This window comes from Mobula birostris, chromosome 6 (genome assembly GCF_030028105.1).
Source record: "Mobula birostris isolate sMobBir1 chromosome 6, sMobBir1.hap1, whole genome shotgun sequence".
NCBI classification, from domain to species: domain Eukaryota; kingdom Metazoa; phylum Chordata; class Chondrichthyes; order Myliobatiformes; family Myliobatidae; genus Mobula; species Mobula birostris.
In genome coordinates this window covers 32,331,161-32,350,305 of record NC_092375.1, presented here as the reverse complement: position 1 = coordinate 32,350,305, position 19,145 = coordinate 32,331,161, and the positions used below count along the sequence as shown (strand labels likewise).

At 40.7% G+C, this 19,145-nt stretch overlaps 1 protein-coding gene across 2 annotated transcripts in view; it reads left to right on the top strand.

Annotated features, from left to right (window-relative positions):
• The window catches only part of tbc1d23 (TBC1 domain family, member 23), a 109,615-nt gene that overhangs the window by 22,713 nt on the left and 67,757 nt on the right, over nucleotides 1-19,145 (top strand). For both annotated transcript variants that reach the window (XM_072260132.1, XM_072260131.1), the window contains exons 3-5: nucleotides 5,012-5,117; nucleotides 14,644-14,848; nucleotides 17,899-18,022. In XM_072260132.1, the coding sequence (XP_072116233.1) occupies nucleotides 5,012-5,117; nucleotides 14,644-14,848; nucleotides 17,899-18,022 (435 nt within the window). The remainder of the gene's footprint in view (nucleotides 1-5,011; nucleotides 5,118-14,643; nucleotides 14,849-17,898; nucleotides 18,023-19,145) is intronic.

The following is a 19,145-nucleotide window of genomic DNA, read 5'->3' as shown; positions in this document are numbered from 1 at the left end:
GGAATGGATAGTATATCCTGGTCAAGTAACCAAAATTTCATATGTCGAATATTAATTGCCCAGTAATAGAATCTAAAGTTAGGTAATTTAATGCTAAACCTCCATCTCTCTTAGCTTTCTGTAAATGTATTTTACCCAGTCTCGGGTTTTTATTTTGCCAAATAAATGAAGAAATTTTTGAGTCAACTTTATCAAAAAAAGATTTTAGAACAAAAATCGGTAATGCCTGAAATATATATAAAAATTTTGGCAGAAAAAACATCTTAACTGCATTAATACGACCAATCAAAGTTAAATATAATGGAAACCATTTAGATGAAAGTTGAATAATATGGTCAATTAAGGGTAAAAAATTAATCTTAAATAAATCTTTGTGTTTACAAGTAATTTTAATCCCAAGATATGAGATCACCCTTCATTCTTAAATGCTTCAATGAATAAAGTCCAAACCTGCTCAGCCTCCCTAATAACTCAGTCCCTCCAGTCCTGGCAACATCCTTGCAAATAATTTCTGCACTCTTTCCATCTTAATGACATTGTTCCTATTCCAAAGTATTCTCCCTACATTTTCATCATCTCCACCTTTATTCTGCCACTCATCTACAATCCTGGGCCAATTTACAGTCGCTAGTCAATCTACCAACTTGCTTGCTTTTGGAATTTGGGAGAAACTGGGAAAATCAGGATGAAATCCGTGTCCTCATAGGGCAAATATGCACATCCCACACTGACATCATCTGAAGTAATGATCGAACTGGGGTTTCTGGCACTGTGAGACAACAGTTCTAATAGGTGCACCGCAGTGCTTCCCACAAACCCTCAGTTCCTTTCCACCTGTGCTGTTTGAACTATGCCTTGTTTCAATATTGCCTCTTGGTATTCCACCCATCGAAATGTATTACTTACACTTCTCCATCAGAGGTTTCTGTTGCTTTTTATTATAAGACTTGAGTGAATGACCTATTCCTGTGCCTTCAAACAATATTGATACAGTAGTGTACAAAAGTCTTGAGCACATATAGCCAAGGTGCCTAAGACTTTTGCACAGTACTGTATACTATGTCTTTCCAGTTACCAAATGACACTTAATACTACTGAGATAATACAAAGCTAAGTATTATTTTTCCCAACCACCTTTCCATTTTAACCAACCAATATACAGTACTGTGCAGAAGACTTTACATTCAGCTAAGGTAGAATTATTTTAATCTCTGCTACCTGACACTGTACTTCCTTCTAAATGATTTAAGGATGAAAAGTTATGAACTTGGCTGTGGTTGTTTAATGGGAAATGGACTGACCCTATTATGTGTGCCTTGGCCAAGTGCCAGTACACTAAATTATAAATTAGAAATTTCTGAGTGCAAGGCACACAGTGGTGACTTGAACATATTTTCAGTGCAACGCTAAGGGATTACTGCATATTCAAAGTGCCACCTTTCTCATGGTGCATTAAATTTAGATACTATCAACTGAGATAGAAAAGGTACCATGACCCTAATTGTTCAAAACCAACAGGATACTTGCAATGTCCAAGTTACTTCTATGCTTTAATATATGCCATGAATAATAAACTCCCCAAGCCTTCAACTCCAACATCTTTAGTACTTCACTCATTCAGGCTGTTGTCCTCACATGCATCAAATCAGCCACCATCATCCCGGTACAAAAGAACTCTACACATTCAGACCTAAGTGACTACTGCTAATTATTATGAAGTGCTTTGAAAGGCTGCACGTATCAAAAGCCATTGGACATTCACCAATTTGCTTACCGACTGAACCGCTCTATGCCAGATGCCATGCATTTGACCCTGACACACCTAGAAAACAAGAACGCATGTCAGAATGTTGTTTCTGGATTTCACCTCAGTGTTCAACACTATTGTCCCATAGACCCTGGTGAACAAAATTTTACTCATTCACAGTACACTGTGGAACTGGGTGATGGGCTTCCTAACCAACAGAACTCTCGTAGCCATGATGTAGAACTGCTTCTCCATCCCCATCATCCTCAATGTAGGTGCCTCCCACAACATCCTCCCCACCCCCTCCCCCCCGGACTGTGTACTGAGCCCATTGCTGTACGCTCTGCTAACACATGATTGCACAGCCAAACACCAAGTAATCATATTTTCAAGTTTGCTGATGACACAACAGTGGTGAGGCTTATCATGCAATGCCCATTGCTAGAGGAACCCTATACTGTTGCAGATCTTGCTGAATTCAACAAAAAGGTGCAAAACTGTGTCCAGATTTGGCTGGGCCATGTATAGAGTGTCCGTGGACACGATAAGAAGATCATCAACAATGATGAGAAAGCCTGCAGAGAGGAGATGGTAGAGCTCGAGGTCAAGTGGTAGAGCTCAAGGTCAGGTGCCAGGCAAGTAACCTCTTCCTCGATGTCAACAAGCCGAAGGAGATGGCTCCAAGAGAACTCACACCACTCACACCCCTCTTTACATCGGCGGCACAGCAGTGGAAACTGCAAGCAGGTTCAAAGTCCTGGGTGTGCACAGCACATCTTGCACAACCTTTTATGGTCGCAGAACACATACGCAATCAGGAAAGCTCACCAATGCTTCTACCTTCTGAGGAGGCTGAAGAGAGCTAGACTATGTATATCTATACGCGCATCCTAACAAGCTGCATCACTGCATGGTATGGAAACTGCACTGTGGCAAACAGGAAGGCCGTGGGTAGTCAAAACTGCCAAACCCACCACCGGTACCAGCCTACCTACCATTAAGGGCATATGTCCTAATCAAAAAAGCACAACAGTGCCTTTATTTCCTGCGGAGCATCAAGAAAGCTCACCTCTGTCCCAGGATACTGATGGACTTTTACTGCTGTACCATTGAGAGTATATTCACCAACTGCATCTCAGTGTGGTATGGCAATTGTCCCGTATCGGACCGCAAAGCACTCCAGCGTGTGGTGAAAACTGCCCAGCGGATTATTGGCACCCAATTGTCCACCATTGAGAACATCTACCATAAACACTGCCTGGGCAGGGCGAAAAGCATTATCAGGGATACATTTCACCCTAACCATGGACTTTTTACTCTCCTCCCATCTGGTAGGTGCTACAGGAGTCTCTGCTCCCGCACCAGCAGGCACAGGAAGAGCTTCTTCCCTGAGGCTGTGACCCTGCTGAACCTCACATCACAGCGCTAAGCAGTATTGCACCCATATTGTACTGTCTCAGTACTTTTATATTTGTGTGCTGTAGCACTTAATTTTTATTCACAGTTATTTTGTAAATGACACTATTCTTTGCATTTCTGGTTAGATGCTAGCTGCATTTCATTGGCTTTGTATCTGTACTCGGCACAATGACAATAAAGTTGAATCTAATCTAATATGCATAGAGGTGCCAGATAAGGACCAGTAATATCACGAAGGATCCCATACAGCCTGCTCATGGACTGTTTGTCCCACTTCCATTATGGAGGAGGCTATGTAGCATCACCCCTCCAGGATCACCATACTCATAAACAGTTACTTTCCCTAAAGCAGTAAGGCTAATCAACATATCAAACCCTCCACTTCCCTACCACCAGTACTCATTTTCTGTCAGTCACTTTATGTACAGATAGTCCTGTGCCCAGTGTCACTTTATGGTCATAAATCAATCTATGCACATAAGCTAGATTATGTATTTATATTTGTTGTGTTGGGTTTTTATGTTATTTTATTGTTTTGTGCTTCATCAGATATGGAAAACAATTATTTTGTTCTTTACACTTGGGCACTGGAAATGATATTAAACAATCTTAATCTTGAGCAGCTCTTCACTTCTTATTTGAACACAGATCCAGTTAATGCCCCACTTCAGATCTCCACCAGACTGAATGTTAAAAAGGAAGTTAGCTTGGAAGCATTGATGTGTAAGGTGGAGGTACAAAGAAGCGAATGCCATGAAACAGAGAAACTGAGAGAATGGAAATAAGTCCTCACAAAATTGGCTGGGTCAAGATGAGAGAGTCAGTAAGCTGGTAATTACTAGCTGGCAGCCGAGATCCTGAAATTTACTCTTTATTCATTCACAGAATAAAGATGTTTAACAACTAGGTGTGTTAGTAAAAAGGGGAAGAGTCTGAAAGCAGGATGGAAATTGATAGCAAAAGCACTAAATGGATTAAGGTAATGGAAAAGAGGCAAAGGAGGAATACCAAGCATTCAGTGAAAGCTTTCAGTTTTAACTCCATTCACTCTCTCCATATAAAAATGTTTGCCATTGGAATCCATATGCATCTGTTTAACTTTGGAATATGTGAAAATTCTTTCTTCCAATTAATGCTTGGTGTCCTCCTTTGCCTCTTTCCCATCACCTTAATCTATCTAAAATTTTACTACCAATTTCCATCCAACTTTCAGACTCTTCCCCTTTTTATTAACATACCTAGCTGTTAAATATCTTTATTCTGTGAATGAATAAAGAGTAAATTTCAGGATCTGGGCTGCCAGTTAGTAACTACTATCAGTTTACTGATTCTCTCACTATCTTGACCCAGTCATTTTTGTGAGCACATTTCCATTCTCCCAGTTTCTCTGTCTCATTGCATTTACTTCTTTGTAATTCCACCTTGTGTGTCAATGCTTTAAGATGGCTTCCTTTTTGTTTCAATTGTGGTTTTCCCCTTCTAGGGTAGTCTGGGTCCTTAATCATATTTCTCTTTTCCTGTGCCACCTTTAGTCTTTACCTTTTTCTGCATCTTCCTACTTGTTGATTTATAATGATTCCCAGTTCTGATGAAAATTTATTAAACTAAAATGTAAATTTTATTTCTGTCTCCTGAAATGCTTGCAGCCATCCTGAGCATTTACAGCATTTTTGCTTATTTTAGTCCCAAAATAATCTACTCATCTAATTGTTTTTAAGTCTGTGTTGTATGCATTTTGTCTTTGCCTACATTGCAATTGTTAATGCATTCTAAAAGCAGCACCATATCAATGCAAAATATTATTTTCTGTGATGCTTTTAAATTTTAACTGGTTCTACTTTTCAGATTTCACTTAATGTAGCAGGGAAAGTAGGTAGTCTGGGATCATGGGATGGATCTCTCGATCTGCCTGAACAAACATTAATTCAAGAAGATTGCCAAAAGCTCATAGGTAATTAAGCAACTTCTGTGAAATGTTTATCTGTTTTCAAGTTATTGCTTACAATAATTATTGCCAGGGATGGTATTCTAGCAGGATGGAGAGGGGAATATTGAGTTTTATGATACAGGATGCCATCAAAGCTAAAAGGAATAAAATTAAAAACTAAATAAATTATGATTGGTTATACTAAACTTCAGTTAAACCTAAAGTTATAGGAGAAATAGAACTCTACAGCGCAAGGATTGCTCAGAGCCTGTCGTGTAGATGTGATTGATTGAAAGAGTTCTGAATTTCATTCCCATACTCTTTCCTAAATCTTTTTTTTCTCAACTTGATCAATTGTGAAACCATTGCCTTCATATCCTGCGGTACATTCCATTCCACAGACTTTTATCTCACTCCCTGACAGTAAAATTAAATCAGATATGTATGGAACCGGAGGAGATAGCAGAGGTACTTAATGAGTACTTCGCTTCAGGATTCACTACAGAGAAGGACCTTGGCGATCGTAGGACTGAAAAGCTTGAGCATGTAGATATTAAGAAAGAGAATGTGCTGGAGCTTTAGGAAAGCATTAAGTTGGATAAGTCACCGGGACCAATAAGATGTATCCCAGGCTACTGTGGGAGGTGAAGGAGGAGATTGCTGAGCCTCTGGTGATGATCTTTCATCATCAATGGGGCCGGGAGAGGTCCTGGAGGATTGGAGGGTTGTGGATGTCCTTCCATTGTTCAATAAAAGGAGTAGAGATAGCCCAGGAAATTATAGACCAGTGAGTCTTACTTCAGCGGTTGGTAAGTTGATGGAGAAGATCCTGAGAGGCAGAATTTATGAACATTTGGAGAGGTATAATATGATTAGGAATAGTCAGCATGGCTTTGTCAAAGGCAGGTCGTGCCTTACGAGCCTAATTGAATTTTTTGAGGATGTGACGAAACACATTGATGAAGGTAGAGCAGTAGATGTGTATATGGATTTCAGCAAGGCATTTGACAAGATATCCCATGCCAGGCTTATTGAGAAAATAAGGAGGCATGGGATCCAAAGGGACATTGCTTTGTGGACCCAGAACTGGCTCGCCCACAGAAGGCAAAGAGTGGTTGTCGACGGGTCATATTCTGCATGGAGGTCGGTGACCAGTGGTGTGCCTCGGATCTGTTCTGGGACCCCTACTCTTCGTGACTTTTATAAATGACCTGTTTGAGGAAGCGGAGGGATGGGTTAGTATATTTGCTGATGACACAAAGGTTGGAGGAGTTGTGGATAGTGTGGAGGGCTGTCAGAGGTTACAGCAGGACACTGATAGGATGCAAGACTGGGCTGAGAAGTGGCAGATGGAGTTCAACCCAGATAAGTGTGAGGTGGTTCATTTTAGTAGGTGAAATATGATGGCAGAATATAGTATTAATGGTAAGACTCTTGGCAGCGTGGAGGATCAGAAGGATCTTGGGGTCTGAGTCCATAGGACACTCAAAGCCGCTGCGCAGATTGACTCTGTAGTTAAGAAAGCATAGGGTGCATTGGCCTTCATCAATCGTGGGACTGAGTTTAGGAGTTGAGAGGTAATGTTGCAGCTATATAGGACCCTGGTCAGACCCCACGTGGAGTACTGTGCTCTTTTCTGGTCACCTCACTATAGGAAGGATGCGGAAACCATTGAAAGGGTGAGAGGAGATTTACAAGAATGTTGCCTGGATTGGGGAGCAAGCCTTATGAGAATAGGTTGAGTGAACTCGTCTTTTTTCTTTGGAGCGACAGAGGATGAGACCTGATAGAGCTGTATAAGATGATGAGAGGCATTGATTGTGTGGATAGTCAGAGGCTTTTTCCCCAGGGCTGAAATACTTAGCACGAGAGGGCACAGTTTTAAGGTGCTTGGAAGTAGGTACAGAGGAGATGTCAGGGGTAAGTTTTTTACGCAGAGAGTGGTGAGTGCGTTGAATGGGCTGCCGGCGACGGTGTCTTTTAAGAGACTCCTGGATGGGTACATGGAGCTCAGAGGAATAGAGGGCTATGGGTAACCCTAGGTAATTTCTGAGTTAAGGACGTGTTCGGCACAGCTTTGTGGCCCGAAGGGCCTGTATTGTGCTGTAGGTTTTCTATGTTTTTCTATAACTTGCCTTCACTCATGTCTGTTCCTATTGTATTAAAGCTCTGTGCCTTTGTTTTGACAAACTTTTCATTGCCTTCCTCTTACTGGTGTTTGTTCAGTCCAGTGATGGGGCAGTCGAAGAGTCTGATGGTTGAGGAGAAACAGAGAGCAAGGGACAAAATTGGTGCTATGGAAGATCAGTGTGATACTTTGTGTGTGCAGCCAAGGGAGATGGAGATCAGTATTTACTTGGGAGACAGACACAAAGTTTACTGAAGTGAGGCAAAGCAGCAGCGAGGTCAGGAACTGTATACAGATTACAGAGCAGGAGCTGATTGCTGTCTTGAGGCAAATACGGGTGGATAAATCCCCAGGCTTTGACGAGGTATTCCCTCGGATCCTGTGGAAGGCTAGTGCAGAAACTGCAGCAGTCCTAACAGAGATATTTACAGAGACTGTAAGATGTAGGAGCAGAATTACGCCATTCAGCCAGTCAAGTCTGCTCGCTATTTCATCATGGCTGATCCCGGATCCCACTGAGCTCTATATACTTGCCTTCAAGCCATATCCTTTGATGCCCTGACCAAAGAGTAAACTATCAACTTCCACTTTAAATATACCCACGGACTTGGCCTCCACCACTGTCTGTGGCAGAGCATTCTTCAGATTTATTATGTCAGGCTAAAAAAAATCCTCCTTAACTCTCTTCTAAAGGGTCACCCTTCAGTTTTGAGGCTGTGCCCTCTAGTTCTGGATTTCCCCCATACCCTAGGAAACAGCCTCTCACATCCTTCTTAACCATAGACTGAACCTGTAAATTAACCTTCTGGGAGTCTTGCATGAGGATGCCTAAGTCCCTCTGCACCACTGATGTTTGAATTTTCTCCCCATTTAGATAACAGTCTGCACTATTGTTCCTTTTATCAAAGTGCATTATCATACATTTCCCAACACTGCATTCAATCAACCACTATTTTGCCCATTCTTCCAATTTGTCTAAGTCTTGCTGCAATCACATTGCTTCCTCAGCAGAACCTACCTCTCCACCAATCTTTGTATCATCTGCAAACTTTGCCACAAAGCCATCAATTCCCTTATCTAAATTATTGGCAAACAATGTGGAAAGTAGCGGTCCCAATACTGACCCTGGAGAACACCACTAGTCACTGGCAGCCAACCAGAAAATGCCCCTTTATTCTCACTTGCTGCCTCCTGCAAGTCAGCCGTTGCTCTATCCATGCCAGTATCTTTCTTGTAACAACTTAGGAATTTATCTTGTTATATAGCCTTGTGGGTGGAGATCGACTGCCTCTCCATTGTCCAACCTGCTGGTTACCTCCTCGAAGAATTCTGACAGATTTGTCAGGCAAGATTTCCCATTACAGAAATCATGCTGAATTTGACTTATTTTATCATTCATCTCCAAGTACCCCGAAACCTCATCCTTAATAATCGACTCCACTTTTCGAACCACTGAGTTTAGGCTATCTGGCCTATAATTTCCTTTCTTTTGCCTTGTTCCCTTTTTAAAGATTGAGTGACATTTGCAATTTTCCAGTCTTCTGGAATCCAGCGATTCTTGAAAGATCATGACCAATGCATCTATCATCTCTTCAGGAACCCCTTTCAGGACTCTGGGACGTAGTCCATCTGGTAAAGGTGATTTATCCACCCTAAGATTTTTCAGTTTGCCTAGCACCCGTTTGTAGCAGCAGTGGCACTCACTCCTGCTCCCTGACACTCACGGACCTCTGGCACACTGCTGGTGTCTGCCACAGTGAAGACTGGTGCAAAGTTCCCATTTAGTTTATCTGCCATTTCCTTGTCATCAATTATGACCTTACCAGCATCATTGTCCAGTGGTCCAATATCAACTATATTAACTTTTACTCTTTATAAAGCTGAAAAACTTTTTGTATCCTGCTTTATGTTATTGGATAGTTTGTCCTCATATTTCATCTTTTCCTTTGTAGCTTTTTTTGCCTGTTGTTGGATTTTAAAAGCTTCCCAATCATCCAACTTCCCACTCACTTTTGCTATCTTGTGTGCCCTTTCCTTGCCTTTAATGCAGTCCTTAACTTCCCTTGTCAGCCATGGTTGGCTACCCTGCCATTTGAGAACAACTTCTGTGGGATGTATTTATTCTGTGTCTTGTGAACTATTCCCAGAAACTCTGCAATCATTCCCACCAGTATCATCGTCCAATCCACATGGATAAGCTCCTCTCTCATGCCTCTGTAATTCCTTTATTCTATTATGATACTGATATATGTGGCTTTGATTCTCCCTCTCGAGTATCAGAATGAATTTAATCATATTATGGTCACTGTCTCCTAAGGGTTCCTTTACATTAAGCTCCCTAATAAGGTCTGGGTTATTTAACACAACATGCAATCTAAGATGGCCTTTCCCCTAGTAAGCTCAAGCTGCTCTTAAAAAGCCATCTTGTAGGCATTCAACAAATTCCCTCTCTTGTGATCCAACACCAACCTGATTTTCCCAATCCCCTTGCATATTGAAGTCTCCCATTACAATTGTGACATTACTCTTATTGTATGCCTTTTCCAGCTCCTTTTGCAGTTCAACCCCACAACTTGGCTACTATTTGGAGGCCTAGGAATGATTCCCATAATTTTTTTTACCCTTGCAGTTTCTTAACTCCACCCATGAAGATTCAACATTCTCTGACCCTGAGTCACCTCTTTCTAAAGATGTGATTCCATCTCTTTACCAACAGAGCCATGCCACAGCCTTTGCCTTCCTACCTGTCCTTGCAATACAAATTATATCCTTTGATGTTAAGCTCCCAACTATGGCCTTCTTTCAGCCATGACTCAGTGACTTCGTCCACCTCATTCCGAATGTTACATGCATTTAAATACAGCACCTTCAGTCTTGCATTCTTTGACCTTTTGAATGTTGCCTCTGTGGTACAATTTAACTCTTTGCTCTGTCTGCAGTTGTACCCAGTCATTGGCTTGTCCTTCCTTACATTCATGTTATATCCATCATCTACTTGTAAACCTGCTGGCTCATCCTCAGCTCTATCATACTGGTTCCCATACCCCTGCCATATTACTTTAAGCCACTCCCAACGGCTTTAGTAAACCTGCCCAGAAGAATATTGGTCCCCCTCAGATTCAAGTACAACCCATCCATTTTGTACAGGTCACACCTGCCCAGAAGAGGTCCCAATGTTCCAGACATCTGAATCCCTGCTCCCTACTCCAATTCTTCAGCCATGCATTTATCTACCACCTTATTCTATTCCTATCCTCACTGTCGCGTGGCACAGGCAGCAATCCCAAGATTACTATCCTGCTTCTAACCTGTATTCTGTTTTTAGGACCACCTCCCTTTTTCTACCTTTGTCTTTGGTACCAACATGTACCTCGACTTCTGGCTGCCTATTCTCCCTTTTTAGGATATTGTGGATGCCTTCAGAAACATCGCGGACCCTGGCATCTGTAAAGCAAACTACCACCTTTGTTTCTTCATCTCATCCACAGAATCGCCTATCTGTCTCCTTCACTCTAGAGTCCCCTATTATTACAGCAATCCTCTTCAGTTCCCTACCCTTCTGAGCCACAGGGCCAGACTCAGTACCAGAGGCACCACCACTATTGCTTCCTTCCAGGTAGGTCGTCCCCCACTACAGTACTCAAAAATGAGGAGGACAGCCACAGGGGTGCTCTCCACTCTCTGCTGTTCTGCCTTCCCTCTCCTGGCAGTCACCCGTTTATTTGTCCCTGTAGCCTCGGGGTGACTACCTCCCTGTACCTCTTCACTTTCCCTAACAAGCCAAAGGTCATCGAGCTGCAGCTCCAATCCTTAAGACGTTTTCTGAGGAGCTGCATCTTGATGCACCTGGTGCAGATGTGGCCATCCAGGAGGCTGATAGTCTCCCAGAAATCCCACATCTGACACCCAGAACAAAACACTGGCTCTGTCTACATACCCCTATTCTCTCAAGTTAAATAAAAAATAAGGAATGAACTTACCTACCAACCTTGCCTCCACCTGTTCTCGCTGAAGCCCTGTCAAGCCAAAGCCTCCCACTCTGACTAAGACCACTCTGATAACAGCTCCACTGGAGAGTATCCCTCTTTTATTTAGGGTGGGTTTTTAAAGCTGTTCGCCAGACTTGTGCGGGAATATTTCTACTGCGTCTACACTGTACTCCAGTCAAAGATGCCCATTAAAGCAAACCTCTTACTTCTTAAAGCTCTTCACCAAACTTGCACAGGAATGCTTCCACTGGATCTGCGCAGTACTCCAATCAAAGAAATATTTAAAACATCCTTAGCTGCAGATGAGCTGCTGGAAGATTGGAGAATAGCGGAAGTTCTGTTTATGAAAAGCTTTAAGAATAAGCCGGGAAATTACAGGCCAGTGAGCCTCTCATCAGTAGTGGGAAAGCTATTGGAAGGTATTCGAAGGGACCAGATATACAAGTATTTGAATGGACAAGGACTGGTAAAGAATAGTCAACTTGGCTTTGCATGTGGTACATCATACTTAACCAATCTTTTTGAATTTTTGGAAGTTATCAGGGAAGTTGATGAAGACAAGGCAGTTGATGTTGTCTACATGGACTTTATTAAGGCCCTTGACAAGTTCCACATGGGAGATTAGTCAGGAAGGCTCAGTTGCTTTGGGTTCAAGATGAGGTAGTCAACTGGATTAGACATTGGCTTTGTGGGAGAAGTCAGAGAGTGGTTGTAGATGGTTGCTTCTCTGACTGGAGGCTTGTAACTAGTGGTGTGCCACAGGGATTGGTGCTGGGTCCATTGTTGTTTGTCATCTATACAATGATCTGGATGAGAATGTGGTAAACTGGATCAGCAAATTTGCAATGACACCGAATTGGGGGTGTAGTGGACAGTGAGGAAGGCTATCAAAGTTTGCAGCAGGATTTGGACCAGCTGGGAAAGTGGGCTGAGAAATGGCGGATATAATTTAGTACAGACTAGTGTGATGTGTTGCACTTTGGGAGGACCAGCCACACTGACATGAGCTAAAGTTAACTGTTTTTGATAGTGCTCATATGAAGATCCTGGAGATGTCTTGCTACTTTGTATTTTAGTACTTGTATAACCAATACATTTATTTTATTCAACATGTATATCCTGTCTTCCAGAAATCCATCTTTCTTTCAAGATTTAATTGTATGATCGTGAGCAGATAGTAAAAATCATTACAGGATATAAGTGCTTTGTAGCTAACATCATTGCCAAAATATGTCACCCTGATTTCCCATTAGTGAGATGACTTGTTGCACTTTTGGACAATGGCAGAATTCTTAGCAGTGTCGAGGAACAAAGCAATTTTGTGGTCTAAGTTCATGGATCCCTCAAAGTTGCTGCGCAAGTTGATAAGGTTGTTAAGAAGATGTACTGAAAGGTTTGGTGGCCTTCATTGGGGATTGAGTTCAAGAGCCATGAGGTGTTCTCTTCATAAATGTGCAGCTCAATAAAACCCTGATCAGACCATACTTGGGGTATTGTATTCAGTTTTGTTGCCTCATTATAAGAACAATGTGGAAGCTTTAGAAAGAGCGCAGTGGAGATTTACCAGGATGCGGCTTGGATTTGAGAGCATGTCTTATGGGAACACGTCGGGTGAACTGGAGCTTTTCTCTTTGGAAAGAAAAGGGATGAGAGGTGATTTGGTAGAGGTATTGAAGGTAATAATAGGCATAGATTGAGTGGATAGACAGACCTTTTCCCAGGAAGAGAAATGGCTAATACAAGGGGGCATAATTTTAAAGTGATTAGAAGAAAATCTGGGGGATGTCAGAGGTGGGTGTTTTCCTCAGAGATGGTGGGTGTGTGGAAGTGCTGCCAGGGGTGATGATAGAGGCAGATACTTTAGGGACATTTAAGAAACTCTTGGATAGACACATGGGTGATAGAAAAATAAGGGTTCTGTGGGCGGAAAGGCTTAGATTGATCTTGGAATAAGTTAAAATGTCAGCACATCATTGTGGTCTGAAGGGCTTGTATGTGGTGTTATGTTCTATATTTTATGCAAGTTTGCGACACCCAGTTCTACATCTTCACTGCATTTGTGTCGCCATACAGCTTGTTTAACATCCAGTCCTGAATGAGTTATATTTGATTTAGTCCATTAGTGTTTCAATTTTTTTAAAAATATCCATTCCATTCTCTATGTATCCATCCACGCAATTTCCACCTAATTCTGCATTCATGCCTTCAGCTCCTGCCTTTCTTCATTTTAGCATTGTGAATGAAGCTTTAACCACCAGAAAGTTGGAAATCTCTTCCTTAGCCTCATGTATTTATAGTTTTAAGGACTCCTAAAAATGATGGGTTTAGCCTCTTCTTTGTCCCAAGATCTTTTATCTTGGTTTAGTTGATTACATCCCTGTGAGGTGCTTTGAGACAACTTTTTGCATTTTTATACCATAATAATTGTTAAAAACTTCCTAGAAACTTCCTCAGTAGTTCATTTTCAAGTAATGAGAATATATTTATTGAGATCTACAGAACATTTTCCTGGACTTGGCTGGCATATTTCGAACCGGGGTCTCAGTAGTGTTGACCCTTTAATATATAGATGAGAGGAAATTTCTTCACCCTTAAAGGTAATGAGTATTTCGATTGCTTCACCTGATGGGCCTATTGAGGTTCAGTCACTGATTATGTTCAAATCGGTCCATAGATTTTAGGATATTGATGGAATCAAGAGTTATGGATTAGTGGAGGAGTGGTGTTGAGGTAAAATATCAGACATGATCTTATTGAACAATGGTGCAAGAGGCCAAATGGCATACTCATGATTGTTTCTTATAAAGATGCTCTTACTGGTATCACAAAACTGAATTAGTGGTGAGAAATCATTTAGAGTCCTTGTTCCTACTTTTATGCGTAATAAATTGGTGGATGTTGTTTGGGGGTACATGGTAAAATGCCCTGAGCACTTCATTGCATTGTAAAGTAAAATTTGTCTCAGTCACCTCGGAATATATTAGTACAGGGAAGACCTAGCTTTAAGAGCACATTTAAATAAGAAGCAAGACATAGAAATTTCCTGAGTCCTAAGGATTAAGAGCAGAGCTGTTTTTACCTCATTTCAATTGAATGACTCATTGAAGCTCACAGCAACCTTCCTACATTATTAATACAAAATTACATTAAGTACCAGTGACAGTGCTACCTACAGAGATGGACCTTGCACTCTCAGCTTTGCTGCAATGGTTCAGGATACAATACAGCATTATTAAAGGAATCTTCATATGAGCAGTTCCCATCCTGTTAGATCCATCGACTACGGCTCCATTTGTGTTTGTTTTTAAGTAACAGTTTTAAGTGGTTTTTTTTAAGGAATAGATATTTACCCAATACTTAAGTTCCATAAACCAACCATAATGATGTCTAAGGTACAATCATATTTCTGTACTGTTACCTTTCTCACATATAGATCGTCTTTCACTGCCAGATGAAGAAAAGACACAGTTACTTTTGGATATTGAATCAGTAATCACCTTTTACTGCAAGTCCAGAAATGTCGTCTATACTCAGAGCCTTGGCTGGACTGATTTGCTTAAACCTCTTGTTCCACTCCGAATGCCACGCAATGATTTATACAACTGCTTTTATGCAATCATGAATAAATATATACCTAGGTAAGAAAGTATGGATGTTGTCTGAATAAATCTCCATTTATTATGGCTTATGAATATGATCTCTTCTTTCCCTAAAAGAAAGGTGCTGGAAACTTCAAAATGCAGAGCATCGATGGAGACAGAAACAAAATTAATGTTTCAGGTTGATGACTTTTCATTAGAACCAAGAAAAGTTATAAATCAAAAATGTTTTTTGTTACGGGGGTGAGGGAGGGTTGGCAGCTGAAAGATGAGAATGGTGATTGGGAAAATCCAGCATGTCTCACAGGGTCTGTGCAGATAGAAATAATGTTTAAAATTGATCCCTTTTTGTCAAAATTATCCAGATTTAATACAAACTAAAAGTCTGAAATTATTGATTTCAGTGTTTAGTGCTGAGCTTAGTAACAAGCGTAGTTGGAAAACTGGACTCTTCTGGAGCTTCAGAGATCAGTGTCAGAGGCCAAAGACACAGAGGAATGTAAAATTAAAGTTAAAGAAAACTGGAGGCTCAGTCCCCCTTGCAGACTCAAATCTGCATTTGGATCTCCAATGTGGAAGGAACTACATTGTAAGTTCTGAATGGAACATGCAGTTGCAAGAAAAAATTTGTGAACCCTTTGCAATTACCTGGTTTTCTGCATTAATTACTGATTAACTGTGTTCTGATCTTCATCTAGAAACAACCCCGAAGATTATAGTATGGTGAGCCTTACTTCAATGGTAGGGAAACTATTGGAGAAGATTGGATTGGACCTATTCACATCTAGAAAAGCATAGTCATATTAGGGATACTCAGCATGGCTTTGTGAATAGGAGGCTGTGTCTCACAAACTTGATTCATTTCTTTTGAGGAGGGGATGAAGACGATTGATGAGGGTTGGACAGTGTATGTTCTACATGTGGAGTTTGGTAAAAGTGTTGACAAGGTCCTTCATGGTAGGTTGATCAAGAAGATTAGGGTGGGTATCATCCATGGAGATTTAATATCTTAGATTCAAATCTGACATGACCATAGAAGACAGAGGGAAGTGGTAGATGAGTGCTGTCCTGGCTGGAGATCTGTGACCAGTGACTTTCTGCAAAGATCATTACTAGCACATCTGCTGTTTGTGATTATATACATTTTTTTATTTATATAAAAAATTTTGAGTTATAAAACACTACAGGATAGAAAGTGGCCCTTCAGCCCATCTAGTCTGTGCTGAACTATTAATCTGCATAGTCCCATCGACCTGCACCTAGACCAATGCTGCCCATGCCTATCCATTTACTTATCCAATTTTCTCTTAAGTGTTGAAGTTAAACCCACATCCACTGCTTGCGCTGGCAGTTCGTTTCACACTCTCACCTTGTTCCGTAAAGGTTTCCCCTCATGTTTCCCTTAAATATTTTATCTTTCACCCTTAACCCATGACCTCTAGTTATCATCTCACCCAACCTCAGTGGAAAGAACTGCATTTACCCTATCTATACCCCTCAAAATTTTGTATACCTCTATCAAATCTCCCCTTAATCTTCTACGTTCCAGGGAATAATGCCCTAGCCTATTTAACCCTTCCTTATAACTCAGGCATATTTGGATGAAAATGTAGGTGGATTGATAAGTAGGCTTGCGTTGAACATAAAAGTTAATGAAGTTGAGGAAAGTGAGGAAGGGTATCTAAGGGTTGTTTTCTCTGAAGCACTAGATACTGAGGGTTGGCCTGATAGAAGTATATGAAATTGAGAGAAATAGATAAGGTGGACGTTCAGGGTCTTTTACCCAGGGTGGAAATGTTAAAGGAATAGGTGAAAGGGACAAAGTTCAAAGGAGACTTGTGAAGCAATCTTTTTCACTTTTAGAGTAGTTGATGCCTGAAAACATCCTACCAGGGGAAGTTTGAGGCTTTTGGCCAGGCGCATAAATGGGCAGGAAATGAAGGGATGGAGACCATATGTAGACAAATGCCATTAGTTTGGATTAGAATAATGGTCAGTATTGACATTGTGGACCTCAGGATCTTTTACTGTGCTGTGTAGTTTGTTGTTCTAAGTGAATCATTGCTTCACTCGAAAGGACTATTTGACTCCCTGGAGAGTGGAAAGAAAAGATGTTCAGATGCATGTATTTGCAAGTGCAATTCTTGTTTTTCCTTCTGCTTGCACACTCCATGAAGAATCAACCCACGAATAAAATTAAATAAACAGTTCTGGATGTATGTATTCCAAAATAAAAGTTAATATAAGTTTTGAATGCTTTCACTTTCAAAAAAAAAAGATGCAGGTACTTCTCTTGTGGCTGCTTAGGAATGTGCTGTGATAAAGAGAATGGATATTGATAGGAATGAAAATATGAACTAGTGAGTCATGAAGGGACATTTCTCTTGAAATTGAGAGCAAAGGGAAGAATGTGTATGGGGGTGACACTGTGTTGAATGTAGTGAAACTTATGGATCTCAAAGAATCTATTGAAGATGAAGACCAATGGGATTATTAGTGAGAACAAGATGGAACTTATCCTTGCTCTAGATGGAAGAAGAGAGGGTTCAAGCAGCATGTGAAAAATGGAATGTATACAGTTGATGCTCAATCAACTGTGATGGTGAGAGAGCCATGGTTATAGAAAAACAAATACCTCTCAGAAGCTCTAGTGTAGAAAGTTACAGCATCAGAACAAATACAACACAGCTGGAGAAATGCAGAATTAAACAGAATCATTGGATGAAGCAGTTTGAGATATTGAAGTTAGCTGTGCAATTCACAAACCTGTACCTGAGATCACAAAAGAAAAGTCACAGGCGGGATGGGCAGAGTGAGAGATGTGGAAGCGAGAGCATAGTGGAAAATACTGGCAGCAGTGATGAGACTTTCAAGTCCTGAGCAAATGCTGGAGACAGCACCAATACAATTACCCATTCTTTGTCTTCCAATGCTAATTATTTCTGTAGCATTTTAGAATAGTTAATTGCTTTGTTTCAGATTGAAAGGATCCCACATGTTTCTATTCTGAAGTGCCAGCTGGCATGATTAATCATATGGTGAGTTCCAGTTTTGATTTGTTTTTGAAGCTGGAACGCTGTCTTTTACAGGGATTTTCTCCCCAATGGTCGACCATTCCATCTCTTCAGGCTTCTGCTGCAGTATCATGAACCAGAACTGTGCTCTTTTCTTGACACAAAGAAGATTACTCCAGACTCCTATGCAATAAACTGGGTAAATATTAATTTTAAAAAATAGTACTGTCATCATTAATAGCACTTTTTCATCTGTTTTATATATCTATTATTCATAATTACTCAATCCATTGAAGGTGCTTCTCACAAAAGCTGGGGTTTTTCATAAAATTCAGTTAATTTAGTTTGTGTTTTTTTCGGCTGGCTTTGCCATCATAGGATCATAGAAATGTAGAGCACAGAAATGAGTTTTTGTGGCCCACTGATTGTAATGCCAGTCTACACTAATTAATTTGCCTAATGAAGACCAAATCCCTCTACTCTTTTCCCACCCAATTACATGTCTAAATACCTTTAACTCTTGTAACAGCACCTTTCTTCAATACTTTCTCTGACATAACTGATTCCAAATATTGACACCCTGGTGTGGAAAAAGATACCCCTCAGATCATTATAAATGTATTGCCTTAATCTTGTGACTTTGAGTTCTTGATACAAAGACATGACTCTAGACATCTAGTTTGACTCTATTATCTACACCTCATAATTCTGGAAATTTCTATAAGATCAGTTCTCATCCTCTTACATCCAGTGGGATTAAACCTAGTTTATCCAGTTTATTTTCTCCACTAGATTATGTATTGCATTGAACTGCTGCTGCTAAGTTAACAAATTTCACATCACATGCCGGTGATAATAAACCTGATTCTGATTCTGTCTATGAATACATTCAGATATTCCTGTTGAAACTTTTCTGCATTCTGTTGCTGCCACATCCTTCCTGTAGCATGACAACTGGAACTGGACAGAATACTCCATATGTGTTCCAATCAGTGTTTTTTAGAACTGCTACATATGAAGGCAAGCATACCAAATATTTTTCACTGCCCTATCCGCCTGTATAACACTTACAGGGAGTTATGCACTTGCACCCCATGATCTCTGTACATCAATGCCTGGCATTTACTCTGTATGTCCTAACAAAACTTGACTACCTAAAGTGTATTACCTTGCACTTTCCTCGATTAAACTTCATCGCTCTACAACTCATCAGCTAATCTATGTCCCATTTCGTCTGCATTTTTCTGGATCCCAGCACTGATCCCATGGTATTCTACTTGCTACAGATTACCAGTCAGAAAGACGCTCATTCAGCTCATCCT